The 14,869-nt window shown below is 49.9% G+C and overlaps 2 protein-coding genes across 2 annotated transcripts in view; both read left to right on the top strand.

Moving 5' to 3' along the window:
* NUP133 (nucleoporin 133) overlaps positions 1–2,944 on the top strand; it is a 65,508-nt gene extending 62,564 nt beyond the window's left edge. Inside the window, exon 26 of the mRNA XM_041750122.1 lies at positions 446–2,944. Within this exon, the coding sequence (XP_041606056.1) occupies positions 446–582 (137 nt within the window). The 3' untranslated portion in view covers positions 583–2,944. The remainder of the gene's footprint in view (positions 1–445) is intronic.
* Positions 2,945–7,471: 4,527 nt separating this feature from the next.
* Positions 7,472–10,449, top strand: ACTA1 (actin alpha 1, skeletal muscle). Its single transcript, XM_041749656.1, has 7 exons — positions 7,472–7,622; positions 8,393–8,533; positions 8,644–8,968; positions 9,213–9,374; positions 9,472–9,663; positions 9,783–9,964; positions 10,047–10,449. The coding sequence occupies exons 2-7, from the start codon at positions 8,405–8,407 to the stop codon at positions 10,188–10,190; spliced, it is 1,134 nt and encodes a 377-aa protein (XP_041605590.1). The 5' UTR covers positions 7,472–7,622; positions 8,393–8,404; the 3' UTR covers positions 10,191–10,449.
* Positions 10,450–14,869: the final 4,420 nt, after the last annotated feature.

Raw genomic sequence — 14,869 nt, 5'->3', positions numbered from 1 at the left:
TCATGGTATTATCTCTGCTAAATTATTTCTCTCTATATATAATTGGGTATATATTTAATATATATAATTCTTGAAATACTTGAATATATAATTGTTTGAAATACTTGTTTTCAGGTGATTATTAGTTGAAAACCTCCATTCTGAAGAAATGACTTAAGCTATAGAGAAAAATGAAAATATTTCAGATCTTATTTAAAAGACTAATCGGATTGGCTGTTTTGACCACTAGGCGGAAAAATACTCAAGCACCCTCCTCTAAGTAAACAATGTCCTGTCGTTAGACCTGCAAGTGTGTTTGACAGTGGAAGGAATTTAGAACAGTATTTCCCAATAGTGGAGTGAGATTATATTTTAAATAGAAGCACAGATGTTGTTATCATTAATCATCTTAATTCATTTGAGAGTTTTATGAAAATAAAAAAGGACTGTGTGTTTGTGTTTATAGGTATTCAGCTCAGTGAATACTTGCCAGAGGTGAAGGACCTCCTACAAGCAGACCAGCTTGGAAGCTTAAAGTCCAATCCTTACTTTGAGTTTGTTTTGAAAGCAAACTATGAATATTATGTTCTGGGACAAATGTAACTTTTTCTAATAACAGTCACTGTTCCTGGAAATGTATATAATATAAGCCTATCTTTATAAAAATCTTAGGTCTTAAACATCTAAAAATTTGTACAGTTTTATAACGTGTTGCTGAATTTTGTATACTATATTTTAAAGCTGCTACAAAACAGCTGTGTGACTAGTTTTGGTTTTTTGTTATAAGATAATTTCTCTTACCCTTTTTCCATCTGAAATTCATCACTTGTGATTTCCATGCTTTCTACCCTTTCTTTCTCTCTGTCAGGGGTTCTGGAGTTCTTACTCTGGTTCTGGCTACTTGTATGCACAGAGCACTTCTAGGCCTCATTTCTGTAACTAAACATGAACAAGCTTGCACTGTCTCTGAAATTGCTGTGACTTTAGATGGTATATCCTGAAGAGAATCTGGAGTATGTGATGTCTGTTTTGGTTAGGGCTAGTGGGAAAGATGTAGTAAGCTAGATGTGAGATATGCTAACTTGCTGTAGGACTAGAAGACTAAACAAGTGGCAAAATTCATGTGAGCTTGAGAACTGATTAATTCACTGGGAGGATATTAAATATTTCTACATGAATAATAGAGTATTAGAGTAGTCAATAAGACCCTTCAGTGTTTTCTAACCTATCTGTAAGTTACCGTAAGTATACAGTATTAATGTTAGCTACAGTCTTCCAGTGTCGGGAATTCAGTTAACTTCATATATTTTCAAAGTGTTTTACAATGAATTCCAGCTTTACCACAGTCTGACTAATGTAAAGCATGTGTTATGCTAGAAGCCATTATAAGTTTTCTTAAAATGGCATCTGATTTACTGAAAAGTGGTGGTTCTCAAAGCTTCATTGTTCTGACCAATGTCATCACTCAGTTTTTATCAGCTTCAAATAAAGACCAGAGATTGGACAGGGAGTTGCTGGCATATTCAGACTTTGGCCCAGTTGAATGCTCACTAAACAACTTGCTCCAACAGCTGAAAAGGTCAGAAGTTAAATATGGTGAAGAGAGTCCTGTTCCTGGTTTCATAAAGTACAACCATCATGCCCTCTTCTCCTCTAGGCTTCAAATCCAGCCTTTGAACATGGTGGCAAAAACAGGTTAATGGAGCTCATTACATTAATAATGAAAGGAAAGACACTAGCAACCTTGTCTTTTTCTGTTTGCAGCTTGTGCGTTGGACAGCATCAGGGCCCAGGTTAGGAACTTACTGATGGATGCTAAGGGAAGTTAGGAAGAACTTGTCAAATGGTAGCTAAGAAATTGTTAAATTATTAATGTTATAGGACAAGGCTTTGGTTCTACATAGACATTAACAATTTTTGCCTGTATGATCCTTTTAGGTAATAATGTGCTCTTGAGGATACAGGATTGTGCCCTCTTCAACATAGTGCCACAAATCTAATATCCCTAGTGTGACAGGAAAGCCAGTCTGACAATGACCCTGGCCCCATTGATGGCATGATGTGGCACTACTGCTGTCGCAGTATAATGCATAGTCTTAATTTGAGGGAGAGAAAGGCTCACTCTTCTAACTCTATCTTGTAGTCAGCCTAGCACCAAAATAGTTGGGTTTTTAAAAATTAGTAATAGTAAAATTAAGGCTTTAAGATTTTAAATAATTTTTCTAAATTTTAAAAAATTTCACAACAGTCTTTAGCAAAGAATTGATTTTATATAAATTGAGTAATTGATAAAGACATTATAAAAGTGAGCATGTTCTCTAAGGAAAGAGAAATTTTACTGACGTAGGAAAGGTTTTTTTTTTTTCACTCACATTGTGCTGTTCTGAAAGTCACAGCTTGCAGCCTGATTAAATGAAACAATAACATGTTTTTGAAAGTGAGCAGCCAGCTTTGTGTGCTGAATGTTTTAAGAATTTGTGAATGTGTCAAGGATGAAGGCAGAACCAGAGATATACATAAGGGACTTGCTGAAACTCCAGTGAAGAAGGAAAAAGCTATTGATACCCTCTATTGTAGGAATTTCATTTTTGAAGAAAATTTCAAAACTGGATTGTTTGTTTTACTTTGAGGTCTGAACCAGAGTCCTGAAGTGTTATCACCCACCAGGCACATTAGGCCTGCAGGTAAATGGTACAGCGCATTTCTCCTTTGAGGTGAATTTCTTTCTCTAGAAACAGGAACAGAAGGAAAGCCACACTATAATGCCATCAGACTCACTTCTTACTCTGTTGTAATCCAGCACACTTGTACATTTTGAGGCTGAGGAACTACAAAAATATTAATGTAGTCCCACCTGCTTATTCCTGGACCTTTTAACTTGGAGAACGCCTGAAGAGAAAATAGTTTTACTATTTCTACATAAAATCTACTCATTAATACCAAAATATTAAAAATTTTGTGTAATTCTAAAAATTTTTTAAAGATTTTTATTTATTTGACAGTATGAGGTGGGGAGGCAGAGGGAGCAGCAGACTCCCCGCAGAGCAGGGAGCCCAGTGCTAGGCTTGATCCCAGAATCCTGAGATCATGTCCTGAGAAGACACAGTCCATTGAGCCACTCAGGCACCTTTAATTAATTCAAAAATTAAAAAAAAAAAAAAAAAAAACCTGTAGAAATGTATAACGTATTTTTTTCTAAGTATATGGAAGAAGATAAACCCCTGTAATCCCACCAGCTAGAAATAGCTTCAGTTACAGGTTTGAAATGTATATGAGGGACACCTAGCTGGTTCAGTCAGAAGAGCATGCGACTCTTGATCTCAGGATCATGAGTTCGAGCCCCATATTGGATATAGAGATTACTTAAAACTTTTATTTTTTTTTATTTATTTTTTTTTTTACTTAAAACTTTTAAAAAGTGAAATGTATCTTAGACTGGGACTGTGCATACTGTGTGTTCTATAACCTAATGTGTATTGTGAGCAACTCCATGTAGCCTTAATCCAGGGTTCCCCAGTCGTTTTCCCATTGTCATTCCTGAGGAGTTTTTAGACCCATTTTGCCCTAATCAGTCCACACACACCCCACCCCCGTGAAAGTTTAATACTGCAGATTAACTATATTTTTTATGTGCTGTGCCTCTGGAGGGCACAGATCATTGTAATATCTAATTTAAAATTTTTTCACACCCCCAAGAAACAATTCTCCCCCCTTTAAGAAGCCACATATTAATTAATTAAATTAAATAACCACATCATGAGAGACACAGAAAGAGAAGTAGAGACACAGGCAGAGGGAGAAGCAGGCTCCATGCAGGGAACCCGGCATGGGACTCGATCCCAGGTCTCCAGGATCAGGCTCTGGGCTGAAGGCGGCACTAAACCACTGAGCCTCCTGGGCTGCCCAACATCCAGTTTGTTAATGACCACATGACACTTTACCACATGGCTACGCCATGCTTTATTTAATAGTTCTCTGCCTCCTTAATGATCTTACACTTGAGAGTAAATGGTTTGGGTTGGTTTTTTTGTTTTGTTTTGTTTTTACTTTATTTTTGCCACTTTAGGTAATACTAAAATAGTAAGTCTTTGTACAAAAATCTTGTGTGCACTCCAAATTCCTGTGAAATTACATGACTCTTGTTGAGTTTTTGATGTTGACACGTGTTTAGCGAACAGTTCTAGTCATATTGAATGTCCTTTGCTCCCCTCTTGTACCATCTCACCCCCCTCCCCTCCTCCAAACGCTCAGAAGAAAGATACTGTACTATTTGAGTGTCCGTGTTCTAGGCACTTCATTCTAATCTTCAAGTCAATGTTCAGGAGTAGGTAGTGTCCTCAGTTGAGAATATGGAGTCTTTCTTGAGGTAAGCTGCCAAGGTCATGTAGCCAGAGTGGAGGGGAGTACACCCAGAAATAATTCACTGCAAAGTGCAGGCTTGTAACACACGATGCCAGATACTGGTGGTGGGGGTGGGGGGTGGGAGCTGATGTTTCCAGTGGAATCCTAGGCCGGTAGAGATGGCCAGGTCAGAAGTCCTGACTTCACTGTAGGACGTCTTGGCCCCTCGGAAAAGGTCGCTTAAGGATCTCTTATGTTTCCAGAACCAAACCAAGTGTTGGGGAGTATTTAAGAAAGGTGGAAAGCAGTTCCCACCCCGCCCTGACTGCTAGTGGGAGGGAGGGTCGTCCAAGCCTCAGCTGTGGGACTTGGGAATGTGGTCTAACTCACTGAGCCTTGCTTTTCTGATTTTTAAAACTGACTCACCTGTCTACCTCAGAATAGTTAAAAGCATATATGCTTTTAACTATATGAAGGCATATAAATGCCTATATATGGATTCATATTTGAATCGATAGGAAAGGACAGAAGGCTTAGGCCCAGCGAGGGTGGGCATACAGGTTTGTGAGGAGCTCAGAGGACAGGGCTGAGGATGAGGGAGCTGTGAGCACGCAAGGGCCCTGTCAGAGTGTCCAGAGCCGGGTTGCACCTGAAAACTTAGAAGCCGGCGCTGTCAGGCACGCCCTACGTGGCTGAGCTCGACTTAGTTCTCAAAAGGGTATGCAGGCAGTTACCCGCTTATCAGGCGAGAGCAGGGCACTGGTGTGTTTCCCCCCAAGTGTACATGTATGGAGACCGTTTTTCCACTCGCTGGTGAAGTTGTTCCCTAGGCCAATGAGAATTCAACAAGACCAGAATGGTACTGGGTGGCTCTGTAGTGCCCGGGCAGAGACTATTTAAACAGCTCTAACCGTGGGCAGAGAGCAGATGTCTGGCTGGGTGTTCTCAGGGCCGCTCCCCCAGGTTTGCTGAACCAGGAGCCTCTTCCTTGGGAGTGTTGTTTTTTCTTTCTTTCTTTTTAAAAAGATTTTATTTATCTGTTCGTGAGAGACGCAGAGAGGTAGGCAGAGGGAGAAGCAGGCTCCCCACAGGGAGCTGGATGGGGGACTCCATCCCTGGACCCCGGGCCCCGAGCTGAAGGCAGACCCTTAACCACTGAGCCATCCAGGCATCCCGGAAGTGTTTTGTTCATCGCTTTGTGTGTTTGAAACTGCTGGACTCTGGGCTTAGGAAAGCTTGCTGTAGGAGAGAGGACTGCACTGAGCAAGAGTTTGGGAAAATATTGACAACCCCATTCCCCTTTAAAATACCAAATTTCTAGCTATTCTTCTTACTTTCGGGCCAAAATTTAAGCTTTCCTCTTCTATTGTATCTACAGCCCATTTGCCAGTTAATTTTTTTCTACTGAAAGCAGGACATGAGGTATTAAAAATGAAATTTAGTTCTGTCACTCTCTAAAATAATTGAAAATGTTGAATATGAATCCACAGTAGCTTTTGACACACCCCTTATACTCATCACATAGGCCCCATACTAATCAAACTATTTTTTAATTGATGTTGATGGTTTTAGGAAGAGCTGCCATGAGGTGGGCTACAGAGGAGGGTTACATGTGCTCTTGTGTCCCTCCTCCAGAGAATCCACACCTGTCCCAGTTGCTGAGCTCCACCACCAAATGTGAATTGCAACTATTCTGGGAACAGTTAAGCACGTCAGAAAAATGAATGATTCCATTCTCACTGATGTACCCCCTCAAAGCATGTCACTGAGTTCATCACAGAAAATTGTTTCTTCTTATGCCTTCTGCAGCAGCCTTAGGACTGTGCCGGTTCCCCCACCCCTGCCAAAAAAAAAAAAAAAAAGTGAGCCAGGCACCAACTGGATAACCTCCTCTGACCCTCACTCCACCTTACCATAAGTAGATCCAAATCCTTCTAGAAAATTTGAAAGGCATATCCCCATATATCAGTGATATAAATAGAACCGCTTCAGCCAGTCTCTGGTGGATGGTGACTCTCCAAGGTGGACTGGGAAGTGGCCTGGCCTTGGCAAGGCATCATCCTCTAAATATAAAGATGAGTTTGTTCAGCCTTTACAGAAGGAAAAATTGCTACCCATCCTAGAGTGCAATGTCCTTGTCCTCTTTACTGGGAGGAAAGGTCGAGCAAGGCTTCATTTAGTAAGGGCGCTTCACCCGTTCCACCCCCAGGTTGTGGGGTGTGACCCTTGCCCTGAAGCCCCAGGACGGGGACACTCTTACCCCACCGAGGAGGTGGGGACTTGGGGACTCAGTTCGGCCCACCCAACCTGGGGCAGGTCCGTCCAGGAGAAAGAGAACACTCCCCAAATTCACTCTATGAGCCCCCCCCCCGCCCCCCGTGTGCGCTGCGCGTCCCCGAGGCGAACAGCTCCCGGGCGCCCTGGCTGTGTGCCTGGCGCTGCCAGAGCCGCCGACCCGGCCTGTCCCCGGCAGCCCTACGCTTCCTCCTCCTCCCCGCCTCTCCGGCCTCCCGCCGCCAGTTGTCCGGCCCGCGACAGCTGCGCGCCCTCCCGCCGCCGGCGGCCCTCTCCGCGGCGGGGGCGGGGGCCGACTGGGGTCAGCGCTCTGAACCGGGGAGCTCAGGGGTGGGGAGGGAGAGTGAAGCCGACTGGCGGGGAGCGGGGTCTCCTTCCTGGCCTTCCTGCGACCCCCGGCCTTCCCGTCCCACCACTGGCGTGGCTCCCTCCTCCCTGTGGCCGCGCGGGGGGCCTTGGGGGCCTGAGGAAGCCCAGGGAAGGGTTGACATGTGGGAGGCACCCTCCGGAGCGCCCGGTGCGAGCAGAGCGGACGGGGCGGGGAGGCCTGTCGGACAGGTGCAAGCTCCGGGAGCGCAGGCGCACGCACGCACCCACTCAACTGGCGCGCGCGGTGACCCTCGCCCCACCCTGTCCCCTCGGGCGGGCAACTGGGCCGGGTCGGGAGGGGCCGACCGGCCGGGGAGACACTCCATATACGGCCCGGCCCGCGTTACCTGGGCTCGGGCCAGGCCGCTCCTTCTTTGGTCAGCGCAGGGGACCCGGGCGGGGGCCCAGGCCGCGAGCCGGCTGGGGGTGGGGGCTCTAGTGTCCAACACCCAAATATGGCTCGAGAAGGGGAGCGACATTCCTGCGGGGCGGCGCGGGGGGGGCGCCCGCGGGCTATATAAAACCTGAGCGCGAGGACCAGCGGCCACCGCAGCGGACAGCGCCGAGAGAAGCCTCGCTTCCCTCCCGCGGCGACCAGGGCCCGAGCCGGAGAGCAGCAGGTGTAGCCACCCGCCCAGGTAGGGCGGCGGTGGGGGAGGGGCGGGGCGGGCGGGCGAGGTGACGGGGCACCCCCGCGGGGGCCCGGAGAACTCCGGGGTGGAGCCCAACCGACCCACTGCTCAACCCGAGGCCTGCCTCCTGCCTCCTGCGTCTCGGTCCTCAGAGCCACCGTCTCGGTCCTTCAGAGACGGCACCACCAGTTTGGGGAAACGTCTCCAAATTTCTCCCCCGCGCCTTTGGCTCCTCTGCGGGCCTTCAGCGTGTGCCCGGCAGACTCCGGGCTTTGCGTCAGTCCCCCCGAGGGCAATGCCCTCCCGACGAAGGCCAGAGCCAGAGGGCTGCGGGGCCACAACCTCGGGGGGCCTCGGGAGGAAAGGTGCCGCCCGCCAGGGTGCGGCGGGGCCGCGCCCCCCGTCCCGAGCGCCGAGGCCCCTCCCGCGGGCGCGCCGGTGCTCCTCGGGCCGGGCCTAGCCTGGCAGGTGGGGCGGCCGCGGCGCGGACAGGCGGGGCGCCGGCGCCAGGGTCCCGCCGCAGGTAGCCCGCCGCGAGGGCGGAGAAATGCCGGCGGCCCCTATGCCGGGGCCCGGGCGGGAGACGGTCTCCGAGAGGTCGAGGTCGCGACGACCCCGTGCCCCTCTCCCGTCGCAGCGCAGCCCTGAGCCCGGGAGCGCGGCCCGGACGGGTCCTTTGGGCGCCCCCGGGCCCGCGGCGCGCGCTCCCGGCGGGGGTGTCCTTCGGGCCCCGGGCCGGCCGACGCGCATCTCCGCCGCCTCCCTGTCCTTCGCAGAAGCCAGACACCATGTGTGACGAAGACGAGACCACCGCCCTCGTGTGCGACAATGGCTCCGGCCTGGTGAAAGCCGGCTTCGCCGGCGACGACGCCCCTAGGGCCGTGTTCCCGTCCATCGTGGGCCGCCCTCGCCACCAGGTCAGGCGGCGCCCCCGGCGGAGGGAGCCGGGCGGGGTCCGCGTGTGGCCGGGGTCGCCCCGCGCCCCTCGGGGCCGCCGTAACCTTGGCGTGGTGTCCGCGCTCCGCAGGGCGTCATGGTGGGGATGGGTCAGAAAGATTCCTACGTGGGCGACGAGGCCCAGAGCAAGAGAGGCATCCTGACCCTCAAGTACCCCATCGAGCACGGCATCATCACCAACTGGGACGACATGGAGAAGATCTGGCACCACACCTTCTACAACGAGCTGCGCGTGGCCCCCGAGGAGCACCCCACCCTGCTCACCGAGGCGCCCCTCAACCCCAAGGCCAACCGCGAGAAGATGACCCAGATCATGTTCGAGACCTTCAACGTACCCGCCATGTACGTGGCCATCCAGGCCGTGCTGTCGCTCTACGCCTCGGGCCGTACCACCGGTGAGCGCGCGCCCCGCCCCGCCCCCCGCCCCCCCCGCCCCGCCCCGCACCGCCCGCCGGGCCCGGGGCGCCCGCTCCCCCCGCCCCGCCCCGCCCCCCGCCCCCCCGCCCGCCGGGCCCGGGGCGCCCGCTCACCGCGCCGTGTCCCCCGCCCCGCCCCCCCCCGCCCCCCCGCCCGCCGGGCCCGGGGCGCCCGCTCACCGCGCCGTGTCCCCCGCCCCGCCCCGCCCCGCCCCACGCGCAGGCATCGTGCTCGACTCCGGCGACGGCGTCACCCACAACGTGCCCATCTATGAGGGCTACGCCCTGCCGCACGCCATCATGCGCCTGGACCTGGCCGGCCGCGACCTCACCGACTACCTGATGAAGATCCTCACCGAGCGTGGCTACTCCTTCGTGACCACAGGTGCGCGGCGCTGCGGGCGGGCGGGCCGGGCGGGCGGGCGGGCGGGGCGCCCCGGGGCCGGCGCTGAGGGCTCCTCTCCTGCGCCCGCCCCCCGCAGCCGAGCGCGAGATCGTGCGCGACATCAAAGAGAAGCTGTGCTACGTGGCCCTGGACTTCGAGAACGAGATGGCGACGGCCGCCTCCTCGTCCTCCCTGGAGAAGAGCTACGAGCTGCCCGATGGCCAGGTCATCACCATCGGTAACGAGCGCTTCCGCTGCCCGGAGACGCTCTTCCAGCCGTCCTTCATCGGTGAGTCGCGCCCGCCCGCCTGCGCCGGGGCCCCGGGGGCGCGCCCGGCCCGCCCGGCCCGCCCGGCCCATCCGGCCCGGGGCGCCCGCGCCGCTCACGCTGCCCCCTGCGGCCCCCAGGCATGGAGTCGGCGGGCATCCACGAGACCACCTACAACAGCATCATGAAGTGCGACATCGACATCAGGAAGGACCTGTACGCCAACAACGTCATGTCGGGCGGCACCACCATGTACCCCGGGATCGCTGACCGCATGCAGAAGGAGATCACGGCGCTGGCCCCCAGCACCATGAAGATCAAGGTGGGCGGCGGCGCGCGCCCCCTGCCGGCGGCGGGCTCGGGGGCGCGGGCTCGGCCCTGCTGACGCGCTCTCTGCCTTGCAGATCATCGCCCCGCCTGAGCGCAAGTACTCGGTGTGGATCGGCGGCTCCATCCTGGCCTCGCTGTCCACCTTCCAGCAGATGTGGATCACCAAGCAGGAGTACGACGAGGCCGGCCCCTCCATCGTCCACCGCAAATGCTTCTAGACCCCGTGCCACCAACAGCGAGCGAATTCTCCTCAGGACGACAAATCGGCTCAGGTTGCAGGTGGCTGACCTCGAGTCACCGCCGCAGCAACTTTGTCTCTAACAGCTTGAGTTGCTGCCGCCGCAACCCTACACAATGTTTATAACGTGTACATACATTAACTTATTTACCTCATTTTGTTATTTTTAAAACAAAGCCCTGTGGAAGGAAATGGAAAACTTGAAGCATTAAACTCAGCCATTCTGTCTGTTGCGTAAAGTTGTTTGTTGTGTTTATTTGCTGGGGTGGGGCGGCGGGGGGGTTGGGGGGGGACGAGGGAGGAGGAGGCCCCACCCCATCCTCTTGTGTCAATTTCCACAACACTTGGAACGAGTGCTCTCCCTGCAACACCATTACTTAGGTCTTCCCTTGCTCGGGATTTCCCCCTCTGGATCAGATCCATTCCCAAACACTGGCCGCCCCGTCGGGGCCCCGACCTGGCCCTCTGTGGTGGGGTCCGGAGCCTCTCCCTGTGCAGGGCGCTGCAGTGAGCAGCGGGCGGCTCTGGTCCGCCGCAGGCGCCGGGCGCTGTCCACGGTGCTGGCGCCCGGGACCTGCTCCACCTGCGGCGGGGCGGGCACTCCCGTCACAGTATTCCCTACTGAGTCTTGGGATCTAACTGAAGAGTTGTGTTCGGCATTTAATGAACTAGTTTGCGTTTGTAAGTGAAGACAATCACTTCTCTTCCAGGCTGGGAGTCCTTTGCTTCATGCCAAAGTGGTATAAAAAAAGTGCCTCTTCCAGTGTGGGCCCGGGGAGGATCCCTGCTCCGAAGTGGAAGGGAGGGGTGAGGAAGGGCCAAATGAGTACGCAGAAAGGACAGCGCATGCTGGGCCGACGGGCACCAAGGGCAGCCCAGCAAGGAGGTGTCTGCAGGGAGTGGAGCTGAGACTGGCACTGGCAAAAGAGGGGCGAACTAGGGAGGAGGAACACCACTCCCTCGGTCCCATCACTGGCAATGTGCTAAAAAGGAACAACAAATACCAACAGAGTTGGAATTTCAATGGGAGAGCACAGTATCTACTTTTTTTAAAAAAAATAGCTTAATGTTTTCTAGTCAAGATACCAAGGACAGTGGCATCTAAATAAAATAGATTCTGACTCAAAAACGGTAATACACTTTTTTGAAAATAACTTTATAAATAGAATTAACAAAACGCAGTGTTATATACCACGTAGCCATATGTTTGTTCATTCTCTCTTTTTGTGGCCAACTGAAAAGTTTCTGAAATGTTTGAGGCCTCTCAGGTGGGAATACTGACAAAACCAGATATCAAGAAAATCAGTTATTCGGAATTTAAAATTTTAATAAAAGGATATTATTCCATGTATTATTTCCCCATGAAAGGTGGATAAATGTTAAAAATAGACTACATTCGAGTCTCACGGAGGAATCTAGGTTTTATTGATAATAACAAATATACATGGGCATATCTAAGCAAAGCAAACCCACATACACGCAAACTGAATAATTCATGTAGCCAGCAGCCTGGAAAAATATCAGAATTACATGAATTAGCTAATTATCATGTTAAGCATTTTTTAAACTAAAACTCTAAATCACTTAATAAAGACTTTGGGAATCTATGTAAGGAGATAACGACCCATCTCTCTTGTGATCAACGAATCATTAAATGATCGTTGTCATTTAGAACTCACAGAAGTTTTCAACACAATCTGGTAGCATTTCTTTGTGCACTACCTTTGACACTGCTTTTCTATTTTAAAAAAAATATGCCTATTGAAAAAAAATATTATTAATTGTGTGGTTTCACTGAGAATGTGCCAAATCTAAAAATTACTTTCCTTTTCTGACACTTCTCTAAAAACAACAACAAAAACCATACATTTTATTAGTGTTCTGCTATCTTTCCTGCTCTCTTCTTTTTAAAAGATTTTATTTATTTATTTGACAGAGAAAGAGAGAGAAAGGGCAAGCAGTGGGAGCATCAAGAGGGAGAGGGAGAAACAGGCTCTCTACTGAGCAGGGAGCCTGATGTGGGGCTCAATCCCAAGACCCTGGGATCATGACCTGAGCCAAAGGCAGACACTTAACAACTGAGCCACCCAGGTGCCCCTCCTGCTTTCTTATTAGGTTATAATTATAGTTATTTGTAAATTGTATTATTTGTATATTTGCCCTGAAAGAGGATGTTGGGTGTGGTGTTTTGAAAATATGTATCTAGAGCATATACAAAATGTTTGTGCTGGGTAAAGGGAGAAATAACTAAGTCCAGCAGCCCTAAGAGTGTAATAATAAGAATCAAGAAGTCCCTGTGTGGTGGCAGTGTACTTGGCAGTGGAGTGAATAAGGTTACATCTGATTCCTCACTGAAAAGCCATCTCAGAGACTCAATTTCTGGAGCTGTGAGAGAATTGAAAACAACAAGAAATTTCTCCCACCCATTGCTTATTGCTTATGGTGTGTTTCCTTAGACTTGGCAGTGGGACTTATTTCCTTTTCACAAAAGCTTGTGAAGTTGCCACCGATTTGTTTTCACTAAATCTATATTACTGGTGCTCAGTTGGAGAAAGAAGGAATAGAGAAGAACATGGAAAGAGAGAATGTGTCAGGATTTAAGAGAAAGATTAAGGTTGAGTGGAAGAAATGAAAGGATCCAGTACCACAGTACACCCTGGGCTCTATCATTAAACATTTGGAAGTTCAAATTAGACCATGGAATATCAGGGTCCCTCCCAGCTGCATCTCTCCCCCGACCTATTATGCTAGTTGTGGTAGAGCCCACAAAAGGTTAACGAAATATTTTGTTGTCCACCTACCATGTGCAAGGAGTACAGAGAGGGCTAAGATATGGTCCCATCCTTAAGAATTTGGTGCCACGATACCCAATTTCACCAGGCCCTTATGCCTTGACTCTGATTACTGCAAAACCTATTGAGCTCTTGAAGGAGAAGGCCCACTCTATACTGTGAACCATCAGATGCTATGAGCACTGTGGCTGTTTTGTACCTGGCTCAGCCTCTTGCCACTACGAAGCAGGCTTCCCTCCCAGTGTTTTCTGATAAGACTGGTTGGGTTCCAAATATTGGTTAGTATGGTTAGTAGTAATACACCCTTCATTGTGCTTAAGAAGGTCTGCCCTGCCTCTGGTGTTGGAGACACAGAGTAGTACTGCCTCTTACCGGATTACGCCTCAGCCCCGAGGATTGGAGGTGGAAATGGGCTCATGCCACAGGCCAGCACTGCCATGTGGGCATTTGTGTGTCAGCTTACCAACTGAATGCTTCCTTCTCCTCTTTGTCTCATTTCTATCCCTGTCATTTTCTTCCTGTCCTGTCCTTTGGAAGGCATCCATTTCAGCACCATTGATATGTCATAATTCTTTTGAGTAACTACCATAAGCTGATGATAAATACCTCAACAGCAGCTCTCAGAAAGAAAGCTGAAAAAATCACGCTTTGATGGCACTCTGTTTAGGTAGGTAGCCTAGTAGGAACACAGGATTCTGGGCCCATCTGCACCCTTGTCACCCACAGCCAGAGCTAGCTCCCAACCCGTCCTGGGCTGCAACTTCCAAAGGTGGTTTAAGGAGGCAAAGGCAGTTAGAGGTTAGCCAGATGTGAATAAGGAACATGCGGGGCTTCACCAAGGGTGGTCGTATCACACAGGAAGCTGGACTTGTCACTGAGTGAAGGAGCCCTGAGCCCTCTAATTGATCCTGCCCTGCCCCCCTTATCAGTTTCTTAATGGCTTCTCCTGATATCGAACAGTTGCTGAAGGTGATATGTGAGTGAGTAGAAGACAGATTGTGGAAGGTGCATAGATGATATTGGTGGTTCTCAGATGTGTCAAGAGACACAGGACTGCCTTTTTGTTATGATAATGATTGGAGTTGCCTAAATCTCATCACTGTACAGAGTTGCTGGTCACTAGACTTGGCCTCAGAAATGTCTGATTCTCTGTATCACAGGCCAAGGGGCAGCCATAACACCCTTGGATGCTTATCCTACCACATCTTCACTTATTTCCTTCATGGTACCTATATTAGGATCCTGTGGCTGCTGTAACAAATTACCACAAAGTAGGTGGCTTAAAACGACAAGATTTAACTTTTTCACAGTTCTGAAGGCTACACGTTCAAGATCAGATAGTGGCAGGATTGGTATCTTTGGAGGCCTCTCTCCTTGGCTTAGAGATGGCCATCTTCTCCCTGTGTCTTTACTCCATCTTTCCCCTTTCCCTGTCTTGGTCCAAAATTCCTCCTGGTAGACCACCAGTCATACTGGATTTAGTGACCACCCTACTGACTTCATTTTAATTTAATTACCTCTTGGAAGACACCACCACTGAATACAGTCACATTAGAAGTACTGGGAGTTAGGACTTCAAAATTTGAATTGAGAGGTGTGCACAAGTCAGCCGGAAATAGGGGGCAGCAATATGATCCACTAGAGTATCTAAGAAACCCTGTAACAATTCATTTATGTTAACATTAACAAGTCATGCATCTCTTACGTTAATACTGTGTCTTATGCTATAAGAAGCACTTACACATACATGAACTGATTTTAGCTAATAAGGTAGCTAGAATAGAGACTATTATGCCACATTTGTATATGATAAAAGTAAGGCTTCAAGACTGAATGACTGGCCCAAGTTTATAAATTAGGAAAAGTG

Source organism: Vulpes lagopus, chromosome 3 (assembly GCF_018345385.1).
Source record: "Vulpes lagopus strain Blue_001 chromosome 3, ASM1834538v1, whole genome shotgun sequence".
Classification (NCBI taxonomy): domain Eukaryota; kingdom Metazoa; phylum Chordata; class Mammalia; order Carnivora; family Canidae; genus Vulpes; species Vulpes lagopus.
Note: the sequence above shows the minus strand (reverse complement) of the source record. Positions and strands in the feature narration are given on the sequence as shown.

Bases quoted from the DNA above. Each gene is read 5' to 3' on its own strand.
- ACTA1 (XM_041749656.1), top strand. From the start codon at position 8,405: ATGTGTGACGAAGACGAGACCACCGCCCTCGTGTGCGACAATGGCTCC. The intron at 8,534-8,643 runs GTCAGGCGGCGC...CGCGCTCCGCAG, and splicing joins TGGGCCGCCCTCGCCACCAG to GGCGTCATGGTGGGGATGGG. The intron at 9,965-10,046 runs GTGGGCGGCGGC...TCTGCCTTGCAG, and splicing joins CCAGCACCATGAAGATCAAG to ATCATCGCCCCGCCTGAGCG.